The following is a 24,164-nucleotide window of genomic DNA, read 5'->3' as shown; positions in this document are numbered from 1 at the left end:
AGCATGTTTGGGCATCAAGGTTGGCATGAATGTGGTGGACTGTTTCTGAGCTGTAGATAAACACAAAAAGCTGAGGTAACTCAGCAGGACAGGCAGCATCTCCTGGGAGAAGGAATGGGTGTTTTTTGGGTCGAGACCCTTCTTCAGACTTCTTCTTCTTATCGAGTCCACACACAGGATTAGAAGTTGTTCAGCCAGAGCTGAACACACCTCTCGGCATCTGCATACAATGGTGTCTGTCTTGTCGCTTCTTGTGCGTGGTGGTGGAAAGATTGGTGGAAACAGGGCCGTGACGTGAACGCTCTTTCCTTGACCCCTTCTTCAGACTGAAAGATGGAGAAGGCCAGAGCAAAACAAGGCTGGCAACAGATGACCTCGGGAAGGTGGAGTCCATAAGGCCTCATTGTTGGGTGGGGAAGATGCGCTAACGACAATAAATAACGTATACTTTCTCACATTTGTGCTGCTTTAGCACTAATTAAATTGAAGACTCTGATTGCCAGTACTAAATTGATGTATGTAGATCAGATGATATTAATCTAAGCTGGTATTTTTATTAATTGACAGAGTGGCAATCTAGGTATGTTTGGCAATAGCGGAGCAGCACAAGCCAGGACCATGCAGCAGCAACAGCAGCCGCCAGTGCAACCTCTTAACTCATCCCAGCCTAGTCTTCGTGCTCAAGTGCCTCAGTTTCTATCCCCTCAGGTACGAGATGTGACAAACTACCGTAGCTGAAAGGCTCGGTAACTATCTTGTGCTATCTCTAAATTCATTCGGTCTTCAATCTAAGGCTTATTTTTTATGTCTGAGGAAAAAAAAAATGCATTATATAAAACCAATTGGATATAGTTCGATTAGAATTTGTGACGCAATATACAATTTTATTTTTTATTTTTGGCTTTGAAGAACAGAGCCCATTTAAATTTTAATGTTTATTATCTTTGGCAGTTAAATGATACATAACTATTTTGCTTTGTCATGGATCAAAATTTTTAGAGTACTACTACATAGCTGAAGTAAGGTATTCGCAGCTAAATGTATAGTTTTGAAACACCTATGATTATTGATTTTTTTTTCAAAGTAGTAAATATGTATAATTCTGGACCGAAACAGTATTGGCTTGAGCATCTTTCTATATTCTCTAAAGGTTCAAGCACAGCTCTTGCAATTTGCAGCAAAAAACATGGGTCTCAACCCTGCACTATTAGCCTCGCCAATTAACCCTCAGCATATGACTATGTTAAACCAACTTTATCAGCTGCAGCTGGTAAGTATTTTTGTCATCTTCAACCACAGTGATAATGTATGTAATCAAAACTGTATCTTAATATTCTTATTTTTATTTTTTGGCCTCCAAGGTCAATTCACTTTGAAATTGTTTTCTATTATAAAATACTACAAAATAATTCTGCACACATCCTCCTCGTATTAATCAAGTTTGGTTTTTTCCCCTTTATGGCTTTGTGATTTACTTGCCCTGAATCACAAAAGAGATGTTACGTGAGCTGCAAACTGTTTCTCCATGGCTAAAGTAATAATCAATTGTTTAGATGAATTCTCTGATCAGTTTCCTAATATCTATACTTTTAAGTTATACAGATGAGCTTCTGCAAAAGTTGACTCCTGAGGAGAATTGGTTAAAATAAGTTAGCATGGAAATCTAATGTTCCATTAGAACGAGCAGATTTATTGTCACCAAATGAAGCTGAATTTGCCAATGTTAGGTGAAATTTTTAATTGAATAAAGAACATGCAGTTTAAAAGGAGGTTCAGTTAATGCAAAGATTACATGAACCTCTGACAAATATGAAGTCATTGACATGAATTACCTTAGTCATTCAATGACTAAGGATAGGATAGAAAGAAAAGCAGTTTCCGTTGAAACTTGCTGTTCTACAATAAATGTCAAGAATGTATTACCATTTACTGGATGTACAAGAAGAATTTGAATTGCACTGTTAAAATGGTTCAAGATTTTCATTGGCATGTTATTCTTAAAATTAAAAATAACAATGCTTTCTTTGCAGGCCTACCAGCGTTTACTCTTCCAGCAGCAGATGTTACAGGCCCAGCGCAATGTTTCTGGAACCATTAGACAACAAGAGCAGCAAGTATGTACAGTATGGGTACAGAATTGACTTCGGTTCAGTCATTTACTTATCTGGGTTAACTTCACATTTCTCTCTCATTCATGCAATGTCAGTACTTCTATGCTCTTCAATATTCAAAAAATGTTGAAAATATAACTTCAGTAGTAATGGTTATTGCATATGATGTCAAAGAAAGTGACATATTCTGCCAGGCATTTGTGTTTACATTGTTCTGCTTAACTCCTACCTGTCCTGTTATGTCACAGTTGTGCAAGACGTTAGCAAGACTGCATTTGGAGTATTGTGTTCGGGTTCATGGATAGGACAGGTTTAGACGGAGATGGGCCAAACATAGGCAGGTGTGACTAACATAGATGGGGCATGTTGGTCGGCATGGACGAGTTGCGTCGAGGGCCTGTTTCCATGCTCTGTGACTGTCACTTTCTGCGCGTCTTTTGCAATAAATCTGTGGAGTCATAAAAAAGATTTGTGAAAATTAAATTCCAAAATGCTGTGAACAGGGTGGAATGTTGTGCAATTTTCAACAAATATTCCCACTTCTGATCTAATCATGGAACAAAGATCGTTGAAGCCAACCTGCCTGAGGGCACCCCCCCGACCTGAGGATGCTAGCACCAAGTCCTTTTCTCGCGATGATTGGTTTCCAACAACTACATCAATTTCATCTGTGCTAAACATGACGCCGTTATTCCAGTCGAAGTTCTGCCTGTCAGTCCTGTCGACACAAATGTTGCTAGGATTCAAGAGTCGCTACTCATTTCATTTCCTGGAATTGTCCATATTTGTACCAAGACAGTAATGACAATTCTAGTGATTTCTCTGGTGAATATTGGTGAATCATAATCAGAACATTGGCAACCGAGTTATTGGTGCAGTTTGACTGAAATAAAAAGATTGCAAGATTTATTCACTGGATCCATCTGTGAAGATGGAGTCAATGTTCCAAAATAATAAACATCATCATATTTTCCTCTGATTAAGTTCATTAACCCAAAACTTTATTTCTGCTTCACACTCCAGATTTTCTAATTTGATTTAATGATGACGGTATTTTGCATTTGTATTGCTGCTGGATAATGCAGTGTATAGCAATTCCCATCACTTTGCAGAAGATTGCAGAGACAGAGTTAGTAATTAGTAAGATTGGAATTTTGCTGCTTTGTGGATCAGGACACCCTTGGGCATTTTTCCACCTTAGCTAGCATATGCCAGTGTTGTAACTTGTGGCTGGAACTGCTTGACTCAAGGCTTCATCCTTGGATGCATTAATATGTTTCCAAGAATATACTTAAAAAGCAATGGAGCTTTTTTATTCATTGCTCTTCTTGCACTGCTTTCAGAATTGGGGATCTTTTCAGGGATAAATATTTAATGCACCACAGATTTTTATTTTGGGCTTCCTCCTTTTGAGGTATTGGCCAAAGATAGTAGTTCTCTCTGTTGTTGCTGACTAAGGCTGACAGCAGCTTTAATAACAACAGCAAGTGTATAGTTAACTGTGGAAATAAGGAAGCTGCTCCTTTTCCTCCAAAAGGTCCTCCCATATAAACTTAGAAACATAGAAAATAGGTGCAGGAGCAGGCCATTCGGCCCTTCGAGCCTGCACCGCCATTCAATATGATCATGGCTGATCATCCAACTCCTGTAGTATCCTGTACCTGCCTTCTCTCCATACCCCCTGATCCCTTTAGCCACAAGGGCCACTTGGCACTGATATCAGTGCAATGGCTTGGTTTACTTATCCAATAGTTTCAAATCCTACAGAGCTGAACAAATAAAGGTCCTTTCATTCAGGAGTGAATGTAAGGTTTTATGATTATCCCACCTGCATCTGTTTTTTGTTTTGCTTCTAGATATATAACAAGCATTTGGTTTTACATCAAAGCTTCACGGGATGTTGTGCTCCCCAATGATGATAACTGGGAAATATAGGTTTGGGAAGGAAAGATGTGTTGGGAATAAGAGACAAGGGTACAGTTGGAGGAGCAGATTCAGCAAATCCCCGACCCCTCAAACTTTGTGCGTTCACTCCACTCCTCTCTCAACGTGCAGGAAAACATCCAAAATCAATTCTTGCTGTGGCGATGTACAAGCTCAGCAGTAAATGTACTCTAGCTATTTGATAACGAACACAGTTGCCAGTGAGAGAGGAGGGTCACATCAAATCCGGGATGTGCATGAGGACAGCATTAGAAGAATACCCAAAATCCCAGACTGCAGGAAGTTACATAGGGAGATGCAAGCTGTGGAGGGATTTGACAGCTGAAAGTTTGTAATTAAATATTACATTTACTTCTCATTAGATTAATGAAAAATATCAGTGTGCTATTCTTCTCAGTGCAATTAAAACCCCATTTAACTTTCATTGTTTAAATCTTTTGACACACTCACTTCTGGGTATTTATGATGTCATAAGGGTGGTGAATCTGGAATTCATTGTCACTGACAACAGTGGAGGCCAGGTCATTTGGTATCTTTAAAGCAGAGATGGATAATTAACAAGGTTCATGATTAACAAGGGTGTCAAACGTTACAGCGAGAAGGCAGGTAAATGGGGTTGAGAAGGAAAAATAGTCTAGCCATGATCGAATGGCAAATTTGGTGGGCCGAATGGCCTAATTCTACTCCTATGTCTTGTGTATGGACATCAGCAATTCTAAAGCTTGTGAAGTTCCATCTAGTGCTAGAAGTTTGCAACTGCAGTAGTGGTCTGGTCATGATCTGTCAAACTGCAAATTGTGGGACGTACTTAGCAAATTCAAGAGAATATACTGCCTAACAAAAAGTGGTACCCCTCCCCCCGCCCCTCATCTTGTTAATAATTTGTTCCTACATACGATGGGTTCATCCATGAGGAATACGTTAGTTTTTGTCAATTAATTGTGATTTTTGTTCAAAGCTGAAATTATTACCACTTCTGATATGCATTTCCTTTACTCTTAGGTTGCACGTACAATCAACAACATGCAGCAGCAGATCCAACAACACCAGCGGCAGCTGACCCAGGCCTTGCTTATGAAACAGCAGCCATCACATCCACCATTGCACCCATCTGCAGGCAAAGTAACCATTGATAATCTGAGTCATCATCCACCTCCCAGCCTTTCAGACCTGCAGACCAAAGAGCAACAAACTTCACCCAATTCTTTCCCTGCATATTCCTTGGGTAGGTACATTACCAACTGAATAATGTTAAACTTGTGGAAAATACAATCTTGCTGCACTCACTGGTATTCTTCTGTCTATTTTACTTAATCTACAATAATTATTGGTGAAACTTGATCTTTACACTAGAGATAGTGTGGAAACAACCCCTTTGGCCCACTGAATAGCAATCACCCAGCACAGTAGCACTATTCTACACACCAGGGACAATTTACAATTATTTTTACCAAAGCCAATTAACCTACAGACCTGTACGTCTTCGAAGTGTGGGAGGAAACCAGAGCACCCGGAGAAAACCCACGTGGTCACTTGAAAACGTACAAACTCCATACAAACAGCACTCTTAGGATTGAACCCGGGTCTCTGGCGCTGTAAGTCAGCAACTCTACTGCTGCGCCACAGTGCCGCCCTAAACCTCCCCTGTGATCTGATCACAATAATTACTGTTCATGGGATCCTACAGTGATTAAAAATACCTAACGTTTGTCACTGTTAGAACTAAATGTACATCTTTAACGTGAATAGCGGGCATCCTAAAAATGTGTAAGGACATTGAACTCTGAGTTCAAATTCCTTCCACATTTGTCTGGGCATTATTTTTCAAGGAAGTGATTATTTTTCTGCTACCAGGTATTATTGCACTTTCCTAAAGCTAGTTGAGTTTTTTGAATGCATTCGGCATAGCTGCTAATAATTTGTTTTGTTTTGGCAATAGCAATTTTAGTGGTTACATAAATGTTATTGATGCTTGTAACTGGCGGGGTTGGCAAAATCACCAACAAATATCATCGAGGCTCATGAAATCATCCTGTAAACAAGATAACGTGAAGGGTTCATGTTTACGTCCAACCATTACACACTGTGCAAGCCAAATCATCAGATTGGCTTATCAATAAAAGATAATTTTCTCAATAAAAGTAAAGGATCATGCTGAATGCATCTTGTTAGCGACTGTAAAATTACTCAAAATATTAAAATTTCTCAGCAGTTGTCAGTATGACAACAACATTGGTATTGGATTATAAAATAGCACTTCAATTAGTGCTCAGAATGCGTTGCCTGGAGAAATGGGTGTTAAAAGGCTTATTGTAGCATTATGTAACGAGTGTTGTGTAGTTTATGGTGCTGCATTGTCAGAAACCTAGCACGAATGTTGGGCAGTTTGGAGAGCCCACCTTTTTCGTGTGGGCTGCTGCAAGCGGTGCTATCATTCAGTCTGAGATGTTGGGCTCTACGATTCTGTCATCAGCTCTATGGAATATAATGTGAATATCCTCTTTGTTTGGCTCGTTAGCTTTCCCTGATGCAGAGGTTTCTGTACAATAACAAGATCAATGGGCAGCAACCACCACTGATTAGATATCTCTGGGCTGGACAGAGCACATCCAGGAGGAAGTGCTCGGGGAAACTGAAGAATTCACTAGGTCTCTGAGCATGTAGAGCAGTCAGTGCCAATGACCTGTACCCACTTTGCCAGCCAAGATGCAGCCCCTGAGCCCAGCACCCAGCTTCTGAGTGGCTGCGCAAGTAGCCCCAGCCCACCCAGTACTAGGTCTCGCACAACCCATTGGGAAAGTCAGTGCTGCAGGCGCACCAGTGGAGAGCAGGGATTCATGCAAATTTCCAAGCGGATCAGCGCACAACAAAGGGCAGGTGTTCGCCCCAGGTTCATAACACAGTAGCTTACAGCCTGGGTATATCATTTAAAGTTTAGCTGGGTGTATACTTGCGTGAATTCTGACTGGAGGACTGAGAGCACACCAGATCATGCCAGCATATATGTGCTAACACATCAGCACATTATGGTAGATCTAAGCACGTAGCCAGCATCAAATGTGGCCTCAAATGAGCAAGGTAAATCAGCCATATGGTTCAACAGGCTATGGTTTGCTCAAAGAAAAAGAATTCAAATGTTCTTAGATGCTTTTATGACTTACACAGTTGATGGGCTTAAGGGGCGCATGATGCATGGAGGGAGCTGGTTTCATCGGCTTCACTGCAGCAGTACTTTTTTTAACATGCTTTTCCCTTGCAGCTGGATTGATCCCAAATATGAATGTAAGCAACATGGAACTAAATGCTGGTTTATCCATGAAGGATCCGGCTCAAGCCCAATCTCGATTGAGGCAGTGGACCCACCCCAACTCTCTTGAAAATTTAAGCAGCAATTCTTTATCGTTGGATCAGAACCAGAGCAAGCATGGTAAGAGCCCTGTAGGGCAGAGTACTTCCAGATGAAAATACTTTAGCAGTCCATTGACACTAAAATTATTTTGGTATCTCAGCGAATTTGTGTAAGAAACACAGAATATAACTGTGTTTATGACAGACTTTTCAAAACTGTTAGGAAAATGAGGCCGGTATCAATTTGTTTGGCCACTTACAAGACTCTGGTCTATGTATACACATTTAAAATGCTGAAAGCATGCTACGTGGTAAATGAAAAAATGAATTAAACAAGCCATCATATTGTCACACTGATTCAATGCCGACATCAACCCAACTCATTTTGTTGTCTTGCACATTCAACTAAAACAACAGACAAACTTGGAAACATGTAATGATATATTTTACCCCTCGAATACCGAATTATCTGCGCACATTTCAATTGGAGCAATATACCGCAGAAGATTTTTCAGTTGCAATATTTTCAGAGTAAACTGTGGTAACTTGTTTTACTTTGCCTATGAAATTTGTTTCGTTCTGAAGAGCTTTGATGCTGTAATAAAGGAAGTGATAGATCATCAAAGACTCGTTCTGAATTACCTCAGCATTTATTTAACTAACTGGGTCTAATTTAGCTACTGCTGAGATTCAGTGTCAGGACCATAGCAAAATGTTTTTATATCCATGACCTTGCCTTTCTGTCCCACTTAACACATATTCAGGTGCTATCCCTGGAGGTCTCAATATTGGTCCAACAATCAAGCCCTCCCTTGAGGACTCCTACAGTCCATATGATCTGATAACCAGCAGTGAGTCACCAGCCAGTCCACCGGTACCAGTCACTGATAGCTGGACACGTGCCAAATCCCCTGCCGATAAGATCTCAAATGGCTCCAACATTAACTGGCCACCAGGTAAACCCCAAAGATTGGCAAAAATAAAATAGGTGTTAAGAATGTTGTGTTTAAATGAGACCTGTATATTTATTACACATTGAGAGAAATTAGTAAATTGAAAAGAGCTGCCAAATGTGTCAACTTAATTTGCTAATTTAGTGCAAATATTGCCAAATAATGTAAGATATGTCATTCATTTGCCCCCCTTTAATATCTTTGGGGTTAATCCATGCTTTACAACCTTAGATGGGCAATTATTGTATAGAATTCTAAAAACGTGGCTGCAATATAATATAACAGAAGTTAGCTTAGTAACGATCTAACATTTTGGCTTTGGTCTTGACTGATATTCTCTTCGAAATTCCGGTGCATGCAATCACATCACAACATAACTGCGTCTTTTTTAAAGAAAATAATTCTCGACTGACCTGCTGATTTGATTCCAGCCATTTGCTGGAGTATATTTCCAAATCGAGCATGCTGGATATAATTTTGCAACTGGGCTACATTTCCACATGCATATTTGTTGTTTCATTTTTCTTAGTAAGTTGATATGCCATTTCACTTACTGAGGAGCAGACATTGTGATATTTTAAATTTGAGAAACTGAACCAAGGTGTGCTGTAAGCGTGTCTTGGTAAGCTTGTCTGATGCAGTGTTACTTTATTGTCCTAATAAATCCACTTTTTGAATAAATTAGTTTGTTATATGCATAGTCTAAATGCCCCTTTTTATTCCTTCTAATGCAATTACAGCCTAGATTATTTTCTTGTCAACTTTACATTTACAAAGCAAAACTAATAAGCAGCTCTTTTGGTCTTATGATGTGGAATCTATATGTTATTTTGTAAATGTTTAATGCAATTGGTATAGTGTTAACTTAATATTTGAAATGTCTTACTGGATAGTATCACCTAAGCACATGGTGTGTGTGTGTGTGTGTGTGTGAGAGGCACATAAAGATGCATTTCCGTTCACAAAACCACTGTGGTTGAACATAGTTTTGAAATGTAACCATCGTATATGTAGGGGTTCATTTGTATTTAAACAATATTGTCTATACCTTTTGTAGTTAGAAAAAATTGCTGCCAGTGTTACTGTTATGGACGGTCATTATAGAAGCTGTGACAGTGGAGTTCTTAAAAATTTAATAAACTTTCTCAAGGTATTACTTTTCCGAGAGCAAAAAATATTAATCTGAGACCTTTCAGTATTTTTATTTTATACACTGTTGCCTGGAGAAAATAGTGTGATATCGAGCACAAAATTGTTCATGTGTGGGCCAGCCTTTTATTTCTCCCAGATAATGTGATAATTTCACAATTTATTTCTGGATTATACAATTAATTGACACTTAATGGTAATACTATCCAATATCAAATTGTAAAACTTCAAAATGTTCTTGTCCTGGATGTTTTGTATTATCAGCATCTCACAGGGGAGTGGCATTGTTATTGCAGAAGCCTTGGTTTCATACTACCAAGAGGAAAAATATAACATTGATAAAATGAATCTAATTATTTCAGCCAGCATTTTCAAGACCTTTACAGAAATAAAATCTGTTAAGGTCTTGTTTAAGCATGGTTAAATGTGATGGAATAATTCAATAGCCTTTTGTAAATAATAATGTGTAATCATTCTATATATTATACTTCTTGATTAGTACGGGGTCAGAAGTTATGAGGAGAAGGGTTGGGAGGGAGAGATATATCAGCCATGATTGAATGGTGGAGTAGACGATGGGCCGAATGGCCTAATTCTGCTCTTATCATTTATGATCTTATGATAAGAATCATGACAAAGGATTTCAAAGTGCTATTATTGGGCAACTTGCTCAGCTAAACCTTATGTTACAATTTCATAAATTCTAAGCGGTGCCCACTGGCATAGTTCAGTTTTAATCCCTTGCCTGTGTTATATTAGTTAATCCCAGTTGATATGGGCAAGTTTCGAAGAGGAACTGGCACTTGTTGATTTAAACCCCAGCAAGGGGCTTATGCCTTTGGGTTGGGATGCAATAAAATTAGAATTATACAAGACATAAAATTAATTTAACAATGTTTACTTTTGTATTTTTTTTTAAACTGTAAACAAAACTTTCAATTGAACAGTAATTTGTATGGCTATTAAACTACTAAACGTGATTTACTGTTCTACTGCCTACTTCCTAACTGCTGAAGAGTTTCGGCCCGGGGAACCCTGGAAAGGACTTCAGAATATCGACCCTGAGACTGACCCTAATGTTACACCCGGAAGTGTCCCAAGTGGACCTTCCATCAATACTACTATCCGGGATGTGGATCGCTATCTGCTCAGGGACAGGAGTGGAGGTAAGAAAGCCAATTACACAAATTACGATAATTTTCACAAAAAAACTATCTTTTGTGTTTCTTGAAATAAATAAAATAAATGCTATAGTTGTGTAGAAGTAAGCTATATGATGTATGTCATCCATTGCATCAAACTTTTTCTCTTGAGAAAGTAAAAAGCAAGAGATGGTTTCAACTATTTAATATATCATAGTTACTACATTGTGCTGAAATCTATATGAATTAATCTGAGATTGATAATAAATATAAAAAGCTGAGGGATATGGGGATAGGGATATGGGGAAACAACAGTTGCATGATTAGAATCTCAAATCAGCCATAATCGGCTTGGCATGTCCACCTTGAAAGGAAATATTTCATTCCTGTCATTCCTGTGCTCCCATGTGAGTGCACATATGAGGCTGAGACTAATTTTCAAATATCTTGAAGAAAGGTTTAAGTTTCCTGCTAGATAAACATGCTCATGAATTCTTAGGTGTAAGCTCTGATTTACAGACTGATTTCTGCTACATGATAGGAGGTTGAAACTGAGGTGGAAAATCAGCTATAATCCTAATGTATCATTGTGCAAACTCAGGGTGCATGCTCTAGATATCAATTTATTGTGTTCATTTGTTTACATATAATCTATAAAAATGATTTGTATTGCAGCAACATAAATGCTTGTTCTCTAAGGAGATAATAATAATAATGGTGTATGTATATTACCGTATCTAGTAAAGCGTCACAGACCACTAATTTGTCATAGAGCTCTTTGTTCTGGAGCCCAAACACTCATGGGTATGTACCTTACTGTACTTAAATCTGCTCAAGTTGTGCACTGTGCTACTGTGGTGGGAAGCTGGCATGAAACTCTGCTCACAACATGCACAAGCAATGATTACCTCAAACCTTGGAATGGGGCAGCTGCTTTTGGAAACTGGTATGTTTCCAGGCATAGGCCTGAGTGTTGCAGGTGTTATATGCTGTGGTGTGAGTTTAGGGTGCATCCAGGCCAGCATAGACAGGCACATGCCACTACTGCTTGTATCGACAGACCGACCGATCCTGCGGTCTGTCTCGTCACCTCTTGTTGGATGCAATGGATGCTGCCTCGTCATGGAACAGCTGCACTGCTTGTCCTGGCCCAACATGTGTTTTCAAAAGCAGCCTCTCCATCTTAACATGTAGGGTAATTCATTCCTTGTGCCTAGGGAGTCTTCCCTTTGTTTTGCAGCACAGCTCCCTAGCCCAGAGCTTTCTCTGCAGTAACAAACCCAATGGTTTGTAACCACCATTTGAGCACTGGTGCAGCTCAGAGACCCACAATTTATTGCTGAGCAGATGCATCTTTATTCCCAGTCCTCGCATTCAGCCTTTCCATCTGAACTGTGAGGGGATTCATTGCTAGCTTCTTGCCAAGTTCCTGGTGGAGCAGCGGAGAGGACTGGGGTTTGTGCCAGTGCTATCAGTATATGTATAAATGACCCCTTTCAGCACCAAAACCATTAATTTCCTCAATCCTGGGAGAAACCGTCATGTGCACTGAAGTGCCAGTCTGTTCTGTCTCTGTTCCACTTTATTCCTTGCTCATTTTCGCCATTTGACATGTGAAATGTTTTGAGTTGCGCTTTTCCGCACTCTGGCTTTAATCCATGCAGATCTTTAGAGCAACAACTTGTCAGTAACTGAATATTTAAGTAGAATGTAGCGAGCAGTTCCAAAAAGCAAATATGTTTCTCCTTAAGAATCAATTTTTTGGATTTTTCGTTTGGATTTAACAACAAAGCAGGCTCTGAGGTGAGTTTGCAATAGTAATTTACACAAATGGAATGGATTAAGAAGTATTTTTATGATTCTATTATTCTGCATTTTCAGAAACCTGAAGAAATAGTTAAACCTGAAGTGCTTGAAACTTTGCATTCCTGGGAATTGAATTTAAACAATAATATGGGATCACTGAACATTTTCCCACCCCATTCATTTGTTTTTTGTCAAACCTTTCACGACCAAAACGACAAATGGAACAATCATCTTAAGATTTAATTTAAATCATTTTCCATTTCTTTGGTTGCTTTTTTGCTGTTTATGCAGGGTCATCCCCAACATCTCAGAACGCCACGCTGCCTTCATCTAGTGCCTGGTCCTTCAGTGCCTCTGGCTACACTAGCTCTTTCAGCAGCTCTACATCTGCACCTAATCCTGCAGGTAGGGGTCCTTTTGCTTTAATTGCTGACCACGCCAAAAATTCTCCATTGAAAATGAGGATTGTAACAAAAGTTTAAAATGCACCATCTAAATGTTGGTTTGTGCAGTGATTGGACCTATAAAATGGCTGGTGGAATTCAGTACAACAGATGAGCAATGGTCCTTTCTATGTAGTTTTTAAGTGGTTATTTAATAATTCCTCCTCTTGAACTTGACTCGGAGCTGTATAACTTCCCCGCTACATCATGAAAATGGTGTTTTGGGTGGGGCTAGTGAAGAGCATAACATTTGTTGAAAAGCTTATTATTATTTCTTCAAATTTAATTTAATATTGTTTGACTCTTCATTACCCAAACATGTTATGGTTTTTCTTTCCTCATATTGAAAGCATGCTTACGTTTCTTCATTCTGCTACAAAGCTACAGTGATTAATGCTCAACTGGGATTCAAAATGAAATTGAGAGTAAAAATGTAACCTTATTTCAATCGATGACTCAAGTTTGTATTCTTAATTTTTTGGGGTCTACATGCTGATGTACAATGTTCGAAAATACTTGTTGGACTTAATGTCAGCCACAAAGGATTTCACTTGATTCGTTGATTGAAGAAGGACCCTGACCTGACCTATTGCCTATCCATTCCCTCCACAGATGCAGCCTGACCTGTTGGGGTATTCCAGCATTTTGTGTGTTGAATTGTATAAAATTGTCATTTTTGTTTAATATGTAATATGTAATATGCAAAACATGGAAGGGTATGGATCACATACAGGCAGAAGTCATTTGGCATGTTTAGTATGGGCTAAGGGCCTATTCCTGTGCTATACATTTTTTTTAAACATAAAGAACTGAAATATTTTTCATCCCAAATTAAAAAAAAAAATTAAAAAACTGATAGTATTGGAACATTCATAGCCTTGGGAAATAACACCAAGTTATAATATGCAAACATTTGTTACTATTTAACACTGAGAATATAACCAAATTGCAAACAAAATATTTTTTTTCCGTATCCAAACAAATACATTTTCTAGTTGTCTGATAAATTGATCAACCTAGAAGCTATCTTTCCAAGTGATAGCTTGGTAAGTTGCTTATCATTTGTTCCTTCTGTATTTTATTCAGTTAGAAAAATTCAAAGAAGATGCTCAGATTTGATCCATTCATTTTTCCTTCTATTTTTGCAGATGGAATTTAATTAAGCAGTTCCAAAAATTGCGGAGTAATAAGAGTGGTAGCATAAGTCTAATTGTGACGACATTGGACAGGAACTTGCAAATGTTAACTGAGAGAGGCTGTTAGCAAGTAAAAGGATGTCCGACAAGTAGGAAGGTTTTAAATATAGGATAGAGTTCATGGTGCACCTCTTCCCATTAGAATGAATGGCAAGGCAGGCAAGATTAGGGAACCTACTCGGACTAGGGATGTTGAGACTCTGGTCAGAAAAAGAAGGTTGCTTATGTTGGGTATAGGCAAGTGAGATCAAGCTGGTCCCTTGAGTATAAGGGATGTGGGAGTACACTTAAGAAGGAAAACAGATGGGCAATAAGGGGGCATTGTAGATAAGGTAAGGAGAATCCTAAGCAATTCTGTCAGTATATTCAGAGCAAAATGGTAATGAAAAGAATTGGTGCATTTAAGGATCAGGGGGTTGAGTTACAGGAGATGGGCAAGGTCTTAAATGAATACTTCTCACAAGGGGAGATGCTGATGGAATCTAGGAATTCAGGGAAGAGAACGCTGATATCCTGAAACATATCGATAGTGTGAAAGAGGTGGCAGTCTTGAGGCACATAAAGATAGATATATCCCTAGATAAATCTCACACAGGATGGTGGGTATATAGAACGAGCTACCAGAGGAAGTAGTAGAGGTGGGTACAATTACCACATTTAAAACACAGGAACGCTTAGCACTGATGCATTTAAGAACATTTTATGTGGATTTGAGGAAGAAAATTATGTCTTCCTGAAGACTATATGAAATAGGGTAGCCTTGGTGGTTAAAGATTGCTTCACTATTTAGCTTAATTTATTGTCGTGTGAAATGTCATGTGTTTATTATCATGCAGTGAAAAGCTTTTTGTTAAAAGCTTTAATTTAAACACGGCATAAATGCCCTTCTCTATTATTGGTTATACTTGAGACAATCGGAACATGAATTGTGAACATGACTTTTGATGCAAGATGATTAAAAATTTGCGAAGCATGTGAAAAGATGAAGTAAAATGATAGGACTGGAACACTGAATAATTTGCCTTCCGTGTAGTAAATGTGAATTCTTTCTTTTAAATAAGATTCCTCGTTACTTTTTCATATAAATTGTTGACAAATGTCATTATTTCCTATATTCACTTTACAATTTCATTGGAGGAAAGATGACCAAAAACTTGAATTTGCAGTTGTTTGCTTTTAACCATGGTATTTATGCCGGTTTAGAGCTAACCATAGAATGATTTTTTGTGTCAGCTGGCATTTTTCCAGTTTGTATTCTCGGGTTTATCACAGTAACAAATCGACTGATGCATTAAAAAAATAAATGTATAAATAACTGCAACAATTAATTTTGAGGATGATTACAGTTCTGTCCGAGCACTTCAGTGCCATTTCGACCCACATGCACCTTTTTCCTCCAACTTTATTCTCCAAATCCCATTTTCCCTTTTGCATCTTCCTTGCCGCATTTGCCTCATTCCTTTCATATTCACCATCTTCTGACAAACTCTAACCTTCCCATCTTATTTGTGTTCTCTTGCACAGATGGGGATTTTTGTGCCTTGCTTTCTTTTAAATGAATGCCATCATTCTTTTAATGGAAAGGAATGACCTGGAGATGCTGGTTTGAAGAAGGGTCTCGACCCGAAACGTCACCCGTTCCTTCTCTCCAGAGATGCTGCCTGACCTGCTGTTAATCCAACATTTTGTGTCTGTCATTCTTTTAATGGAAATGCCATAATTTTCCCATCACTCTGTCATATTCTCTCTCAAATTGAGCAGTCAAATATCAAGAGCATGAAAATATTTTAAATTGCTCTGCTTCAGTACTTTGTAAACCAAGTTTTACTGAAGTTGGACTAAAGCACATTCTAAAGCACCTTGTGAGTCACGTATAGAATTTGGAGAACCGTCTATCAAAAGTTTCAATTGGACAAACAAGTTTATTGTGCACAAGCATGGATAATGATGATTCACTTGCACGATGCTTTATTGGCTATCCGCAGAATGAATGTCACATACACTCATGGGTGATGAAGCTTCTTCCTCAGCACCTTTATATGTTTTAACAAAAAAACTTGTAGCCCTCTGCGAAAGCATGATAGAACCAAGTAGTTGTTCTTTATGAGTGCTCAAAATCTTTTTGGTTCAATCCTAACCCTCATTGTTTTGCACAACGTTCAAAATTTCTCACGAAATCGCAGAATGCAATGTATCTAAGTAGTATTGAATTCTAAACATCTGAATGAAAGTGTGTTTATTAACTCTTCAAAATTTAATGAGATGTAAATGGTGAAGCCAAAATATGTATGGATTCGCAAAAATGTTTAAGTTGTCCATTTAGAAATATTTAGAAAACTTTGGCGTAACCAGTATTAGTTTTTTTTCAATGAGCACATGTGAGCAGTTTGGAATTTTTTTTAATTAATTCCTAATGTTCTGACATTGGTGCAAACTTCATAATTGCTAGTCTTTTTTACTAGTATTTTGAATTTGGCCATTTTTTAAATAGAAAGTTGAATCAACCCGAAACATCCAAACTCAATTTAACTTTCGCAAGAGATTCCTTGATGGATGCAAGGGTTAACTTTCCCATGTCAAATTGTTTCTCCAAGTGACTAGTTGTCAATTGAAATGGGGGATTCTTGAATTTTTACATTGGTTCACTGATGATATAAAGTGGGAAACATGTATTTTGTTGGATCGTTGATAAAAACAACATGAACAGTTGCTTTTCACCATTATATTAGTAATATTCAAGCATTGTTTGTATGTTCCATGGTTATGTAGGTCTTTATTCAATTATAGAAATATGGGGTTGAAGTGCTAGTATTTTCAATTTTGACATGTGTAATAGACCTGAAATTAAGGTAAATTTAATTTGAAGCTTTTGACTAAAAAAAAATGTTTTGCCTGTTTTCCAGCTAAACTGACAGATAAATCTACTTGGTCACCTGGACCCATTGCTCAAAGTCAAGCACCACTGTCACATGAATTGTGGAAAGTGCCGCTAGGATCCAAAAACACTAGGCCACCACCAGGTCTGACAAATACCAAGCCATCACCATCCTGGGGTGTCAATTCGCTCGGACTTGTCTCGAGCTGGCCAAGCTCTTACTCCTCCAGTAAGATGTGACCAATATTATTATCTTCTATGTTTCTCTATGAGATGAATTCAAAAGATGTTGCAATGTGATCCTAATTTGAAGGAGGTTCTGGTGTTTTTGTTTTATAAAAATAGAAATCCACAACCAGAGATGTCTAAATACTGTTGCATTTATCATCAAATTTAATTAACTGATGATTTACAATAATTCTTCAAATTGATACTAATTACATTGTACCTATCTTACGAATATGTATTTTTCCTACTTTTTACGTTCATTCAAAGTTAATTGAATGGTTCTCTCAATTAAAGAATAAATAGCTTTGGATGGAGATTGATATTTAATTTACAAGCTGCCTATTAATTTCCTATTGTACTTCAGTTGCATATGTCGTTTCATTTGTTGGCCTCTTCAACAAGGAACCAAGGAAATCATCACATTTCTATTCTTGAGAGGAAATGCCAATTTGCTTGATGGCACTATTAAATGCAATCAAAATCTAAATGACATTGGGTCTTTTTGAAGAATGGTATAGCCTCTCCATTTTGATATAAATGAATTTAGTTTCAGAACATAAACATGGTAATAACATTCATCTGTTGTCTCTTAGATTCTGCTTGGAGCACTGATAGCTCTGGAAGAAATAATAGCTGGCTGGTTCTGCGAAATCTAACACCCCAGGCAAGAAGCAATCATTTCTTGTATTGTGGAAGTAACCTCAGTTTGCCTATTCATTCATCGTAAATAAGTTTGAACGTCGCTACAACTGAAATTTACAATTGAAACTTTTTGAATGGAAATATGCAGTTTTACACACTTGCATTTCTTAAATTATTATTTGATTTAACTTTAAGTTTAAAGTTATAACCATAGACACTAGAATATTAAATTGAGTCTATCGACCATTTAAAACATTTGTAAATGTGTGAACAGTGAAAACATTCTGTCAACTGATTTTCAAATAGCAGCAAAATCCCACTTCGTAATGTTTTGAAAGGGAGGGTTGGGTTTCATTTGTAGCAATGTTATCATAATCTCGTTCTGAAAAAACATTCATCCACCTCATGTCATCCATATTAAGCTACGAGTATCTTGACTGTTTTAAAAAGTTAAACTCTTGTGAATAATTTGTTGTTTTGCCTCGAATTAACATACGCAAGGAACACTCTTAGATCAAAAAAGCTGCATCTTCAATTCCCATTGCAAAGATTTGGGTACAAAATTCAGGCTTGGGGTTCAGGCTAGTACAAAATGAATGTTGTAGTGCATCACTTATCATAGTTTTGCAATAGCTTTTATGCACCCATTCAACACTTGAAACTTTTTGTGAACGCTGATTTTGGATATACCAAAATGTCTTCACATGTAGGTGAAGATTAATGTGTTGGTAGTGTTTAATATGATCTGCTCCCTGATGTAAATCATCACTACACCAATGTTTATTCCTTCTCCAAATGCCCATTTGCCCTCGCCCTACAACCCTATGCCCACTAAAACAGTGTATTCTCTGCTTATAAAGCAATGTAAGTTTGGAGAAACATCTGCAGTTTACACCACAAAATTACATTGCATTGATAGTTTTTTATCATTTTTCCTTTTTCAGTGTCAATTGATTTCCATAAGCTGGAGAAATAGGTTGTGCATCTTCAATTTTCTAGATTTAGTAGGATTTGGGAGTTCAAAGTTTTAGCAGTTAGTTTTGCTTTAGAATGATATAATGACAGGGTAGACAAAAATGCTGGAGAAACTCAGCAGGTAAGGCAGCATCTATGGAGCGAAGGAAATGGGTCACACTGAGCTTCTCCAGCAATTTGGCTACCTTTGATTTTCCAGCATCTGCAGTTCCTTCTTAAACATAATGACTTAGGGTAGTGGTTTACAGCTTGAATGTTAGAATGAGTAAATGTTGTGTAGCCAGATAATTTATCTCTTAAATCCATTTTGTGCCAAATTGCTACATAAAATTGTGGCTACTAAGTGCATGCTCTCAGATTGATAAGTAAAGGTGGTTTGTTCTCTTGCTGCAGATTGATGGCTCCACTTTGCGGACTTTATGCATGCAGCATGGTCCATTGATAACATTCCATCTGAACCTAACCCAAGGAAATGCTGTGGTTCGCTACAGCTCTAAGGAAGAAGCAGCTAAAGCCCAGAAGTCTCTCCACATGTAAGCTACCTGCATGATTCCACACATGAGAGTTTTGAACAATTTAGTATTTAGAATTTGAATTTGTAGTGATGAATCAATGAATTGATAGAAACACTTCTGTTCTCCTCATTTATATCAGAAAGAAAATTATTTGTTATCCCGGCAACTGCTCCTCAGTATGGCATGTCATCTGATCGATCCAATTTTTTTGTATTCCCCACAGCCTCCTTGTTTGCCAAAATGAAGGATTAATTGGTGTCTAGCATACAACATAGGACCCGTGGGTTGCCATGTACTTTGGTTTGTGGGCAATTCTTCCCAAACCATTAGTCTGTTTCTTTAAGGGAGTCTCGCTGATCTAACCTCCTCCATTAATCCTTCCATTGTCTCTGAAGAAATACTGAGTAATGCACATTGGTAGAATTTCTTAGTTCAAAGAGCACTCCCATCTCTGCCCCTCTATTAGAACTCCACATGGGCAGGTTCAGGGAGGATTGTAACCAAGGGTGTCTCAGAATCTTTTCATCGCTATTATTTTGATCATAATGCAATTGTCAGAACTGGAACTGACAAAAATCACTGATGATTGATGCCACTTATTTTTAAGATAAATCACGGACAAAAAATTGATCTTGACGCACTAAAATAACAGCATATTTTAAGAGCCCTGACACAAAACGTCGCTTATTCATGCTCTCCAGAGACTCGGCGTGACCCGCTGATTACTCACTTATTTCGTCTTTTTTTGTTAACCAGTATCTGCAGTTCCTTGTATCTAGCATATTTTAAAAGCCTGCCAAGCTTCTGAAATAACAGGTGTAGATATTTGAGTGACTGTTTGCCGAGAGACAAAATTAGAACAGTAAATTTAGTCTAAGCTTTACAATAGGCGTAGCAGTTCTTGGTATTGTTCCATAAATATTTTTTGTCTGAACTAACGCATAGTGTGCATGTAAAAGTTTGCATTTATTAACACCATTCTGAATATGTAAGCCTTTGACGTGATCTGGTTTACTGCGCTCTCAACATTTGACTTTTCCTTTGACTAGGTGTGTTCTGGGAAACACTACTATCCTCGCTGAATTTGCCAGTGATGAGGAAGTAAACCGTTTCTTTGCACAAGGTCAATCGCTCTCTCAGACCTCCAGTTGGCAGTCTAACACAGGAACAAATCCGAGCCGACTTGGGTCAAGCACCAACTCTCACGGATTGGTTCGCAACGATCTAGGCCACTGGAATACTACAAGCTTGAGTGGGAAAGGAACCAATGACCTCCTCTGGAGTAGTGTCCCTCAGTACTCCAGCAGTCTATGGGGTCCTCCTAACAATGACGACAGCAGAGTAATGGGCAGCCCTACACCTATAAACACCTTACTCCCTGGTGACCTACTCAGTGGAGAATCAATGTAGGGAAAACTGATGATGTTGTGAAGCTAACAATCAGCACTAAACAACCCAATTCCGGACATCGTTATGGCCCTGGATCCACAACCTCTTCTGGTTGGGTGAGGGAATGTGGACAGGGAGTGGGAGTGGGGATGGGGTTGGGGAGGGTGGGGTTAGGGTTTGGGGCATGGAAAGTCTACTTTTGCGAGCCTGGGTTTAGTATGCACATTACCCTTGCTTTCATTATTTTGTTTGATCCCAAAAACATATCAACACAAATACTTGAATCAAGCAGGCCAATAATGAAATGTGAAAACCGTCTAATTTACACTTCTGAGGTGTTGTCATCACAAAATAGGCTCAAACAAAAAAAGTTTATTGTGTGTGTGTGTGTATGTGTGATGGTGCAGATGTATGCATCTATTTGTGTGAGTGTGTATGAAATCAGTGTGTTTTGTTTCTTTATACAGTATATGCTTTTATTTGCTCGTTGGTCAAATTATTAGCTTCTAACTTTGCACTGAGTGTCTGCAGCCCCTCCAGCTAATCTTACAAAGGGGGCCAGCAGCAATTCACGTGTAAATGTTTACTCAAGGACACTCTTAACAGTGTGTGCTCTGGAGATGATGTGTATACCTACCTTTAGTGGCTTTTTTGTGGACTAATGCAAGAGAATTATTACAGGAGTATTGCACCAGTTTTCTTTCAGAGTATAAAAATAAAATAAAAATGCTCTAGTTGAACTGTGGCCATAGCTACACAATAGAGTGGACCCATCCTGCAAGCAGGTTTGGGAAGCACTTGGACTGGATATTTTTGTGACTGATTTAGAGGTGCCTATGTGTGGTAACCTCCTGTTTACAAACTTTGCAGAACTTAAAAAAAAAAAAAAAAAAAAGGAAAAAAAAAGAAAAAAGGACAATTACTCTTCCATCAAAACCTATTTTCAGAATGAAGATGTGCTACTTCAGAACTCTGGGAATGAAGTGTTTTTTTTGGCCATTGTTGTGTATTTTTTCCTTTGTAAATTTTTGCTCACTTTCTTGCACACAGTGGATAACGTCTCAGGAAGGCCTGAATTTTCTGGGGAGCTACTCCACGCCATTTCATGTATTTTAACCCAACTTCTAGCACTGAAGAAAAAGAAAATACCTGTTTATTCTGTAGCAGTTACTTATTTACCAAATAATGGACACAACAATGTTTGAAGAGTGCTTTATGAAATGCTTTATGTTTTAAAAAGAAATCAATGCTTTTGATTGTGTTAAAGACAATTGACTAACATACTGTAAAGTATGTTGCTGTATAAACTCTCCTTGTCCCAGCCTGCTTGGATCAGGTAACTTGTGCATTATCTTTGAATAGGTTTTTATTGGTTTTATCAAGCTGTTATTGGCAAGAAAAACGCTGGTTTTAAAGTGGATCATGAACTATGCACAAATGGGTTCAAGATTTTTGTTTTTTCTGAATTATAGTAGAGTGTATTTACTTGTTTCTTCTCGAAGGTATTTTGCATCTCATTGCCATTATGTATATTCCAAGCCGAAAATAGTCTTGAGTTGTAGAAAAAAGCCTGACTTTAAAAGATTTTGGGGGGGTGGGGGGGAAAAGTGGGAGTGAAAGTCTGTGTCTGTTTCATTTTTGCCTTTGAATTACAAATGTTGGTAATCCAAATTTTTTTTTAAAGAAAGTTGGTGGCTTTTAACAATTTCTTTTCCTCATAGAATGTGATTGTAAAAAGGAAATATGCACAGCAAATTGTTTTCTTGAACTATTGGGCTTCTTTAGAACTATTAATTGCAGTTTTCCCCTGGGAATTGAACAAGATCATTAAAGCATTATTCATTTGAGATGAAGGATATTTTTTATTCACTTACGCTGAGTGAATCCTAAAGACTCAGTGCATTGTGGTGAAGCTGCTTACCCACTCCATTCACTGTTTACTATGAAATTAGCAGATTACCCCATGGTGGATTGCACTAAGTGGATAGTCTCGGTTTAAAGATGAGGTAACCCCATCAAATCTACAAAGATGTTGTTCTGTCGAGATATCTCTGAAACATTAAATGTTGAAAACTTAAACCATGTCGGAAACAAACCTCAAGCAATTCTATGATAGCATGTAAATTTTTTTTCAAAATATATGCTGTATTGTGCATCTTTTGGTGAGATCCCCAAATGAATCAGTGAACCATTCCATGAGTTTGATAACCTGGTCTGGCACCAGTGAAAATGTGTGTGTATATTTTGTTGGGAATTTAAGACCACCCACTGGTTTATCAAATGCTGCCTCCACAAGAGCCTGTGAATACATGGAATTATTTAATTTGTAATTACAAATTGACACCAGCATTCCAAATTGGTGTAATCAGATTTGAAGTGTAGCTCCACTCCCAAATTCTGACGTTATTGGAAGTCTTATCGAAGAGATATTTTTCTGCCCCTCCTTTTTTTGGGGGGAAAAATGTGGTAACAGTTTATTTCCGATTTCAGTACATATTGTGGAATCTTGCCTGTACTAAGCTGACAAATGAATCTTGGAGGTTTTCTCGCATCTGAACTTGTATTGAATAATTAGACTGCACTGTACAAATGACAGGCTTCTGTATATAATCTACTAGAGTTCAAATTCAGTTACAGAAATGTTATGTCAAAGCACTGTTGTAAACTGAAACACAGAACTAGTTTCGGGTAATAAAAATGTTCAGTGTGGGAGCTGAGAGAACACATGCCATAACCCCTTCCCATGCGTAGTTTTTTTCGTTAAGAAATGGAACGATTTTTTTTTCAAGAAAAACTCCAAGCTTTACTTTGAGATAGCAAAGCACAACTAGCCACATTGAATGCAAAACAAAAAAAATGTTTAAAGCGCAAGGGTTTTTCAGGTGAAATGTTTAAATGTGATGCATTTGAAATTAAAGTTTGATTTGGGTTAACCATCGTAAGTAAAGACGTTTGACCGTTTGTTTACTTTAATGGACTATTTTCCCGTTCCCGTGATCCTTTGTACCAGAAACAAGGGGCAGAACTGACACAAGCCCAAACGTTGAAAATGTTGTGGCAAGCATTGTGCGCATATGTTGTTCATCGGATATTCATCCAAATCAAGTTTTCACCTTGTAATGTTTAAAATACATTTTTTTGTTTTTGCTGTTACAATATGTATTATTGAGTCAACAATGAATAAAAGATTATGCCTCCATTGGGTGGGTGTTTCTCTTCAATCTATAATACCATTACTTAACACACTTCCACTATTAAACAGTGGATTTTATGACAATCTTTTCAGGAATGCAAGATTGGAAATGGAGATTCATTCTATTCCAGGTTCAGTTTATAGTAAATTTAAAGACCATTTTGTCAGATGCACTGTAAAGATAGATATGCCTTTGTTAAAAGCAAATGGTTTGTCATTGCCCAAATAAGCTTCCCTTGTCCTGACATAAATCTA

General features: G+C 37.9%; 1 protein-coding gene across 9 annotated transcripts in view; it reads left to right on the top strand.

The window, feature by feature from the left end:
• Positions 1-23,915, top strand: part of LOC129708452 (trinucleotide repeat-containing gene 6C protein-like) — a 440,994-nt gene extending 417,079 nt beyond the window's left edge. For 5 of the 9 annotated variants that reach the window (XM_055654231.1, XM_055654230.1, XM_055654234.1 and 2 more), the window contains 12 exons: positions 568-708; positions 1,151-1,270; positions 2,031-2,114; positions 5,058-5,280; positions 7,315-7,482; positions 8,168-8,359; positions 10,522-10,671; positions 12,745-12,858; positions 16,996-17,196; positions 17,789-17,859; positions 19,206-19,345; positions 20,377-23,915. In XM_055654231.1, coding sequence (XP_055510206.1) covers positions 568-708; positions 1,151-1,270; positions 2,031-2,114; positions 5,058-5,280; positions 7,315-7,482; positions 8,168-8,359; positions 10,522-10,671; positions 12,745-12,858; positions 16,996-17,196; positions 17,789-17,859; positions 19,206-19,345; positions 20,377-20,737 — 1,965 coding nt within the window. In that variant the 3' untranslated portion in view covers positions 20,738-23,915. The remainder of the gene's footprint in view (positions 1-567; positions 709-1,150; positions 1,271-2,030; positions 2,115-5,057; positions 5,281-7,314; positions 7,483-8,167; positions 8,360-10,521; positions 10,672-12,744; positions 12,859-16,995; positions 17,197-17,788; positions 17,860-19,205; positions 19,346-20,376) is intronic. The other 4 variants (XM_055654237.1, XM_055654239.1, XM_055654236.1 and 1 more) reach the window with 2 other exon arrangements.
• The last annotated feature ends 249 nt before the right edge of the window (positions 23,916-24,164 follow it).

This window comes from Leucoraja erinacea, chromosome 23 (assembly GCF_028641065.1).
Source record: "Leucoraja erinacea ecotype New England chromosome 23, Leri_hhj_1, whole genome shotgun sequence".
Taxonomy (NCBI): Eukaryota; Metazoa; Chordata; class Chondrichthyes; order Rajiformes; family Rajidae; genus Leucoraja; species Leucoraja erinaceus.
Note: the sequence above shows the minus strand (reverse complement) of the source record. Positions and strands in the feature narration are given on the sequence as shown.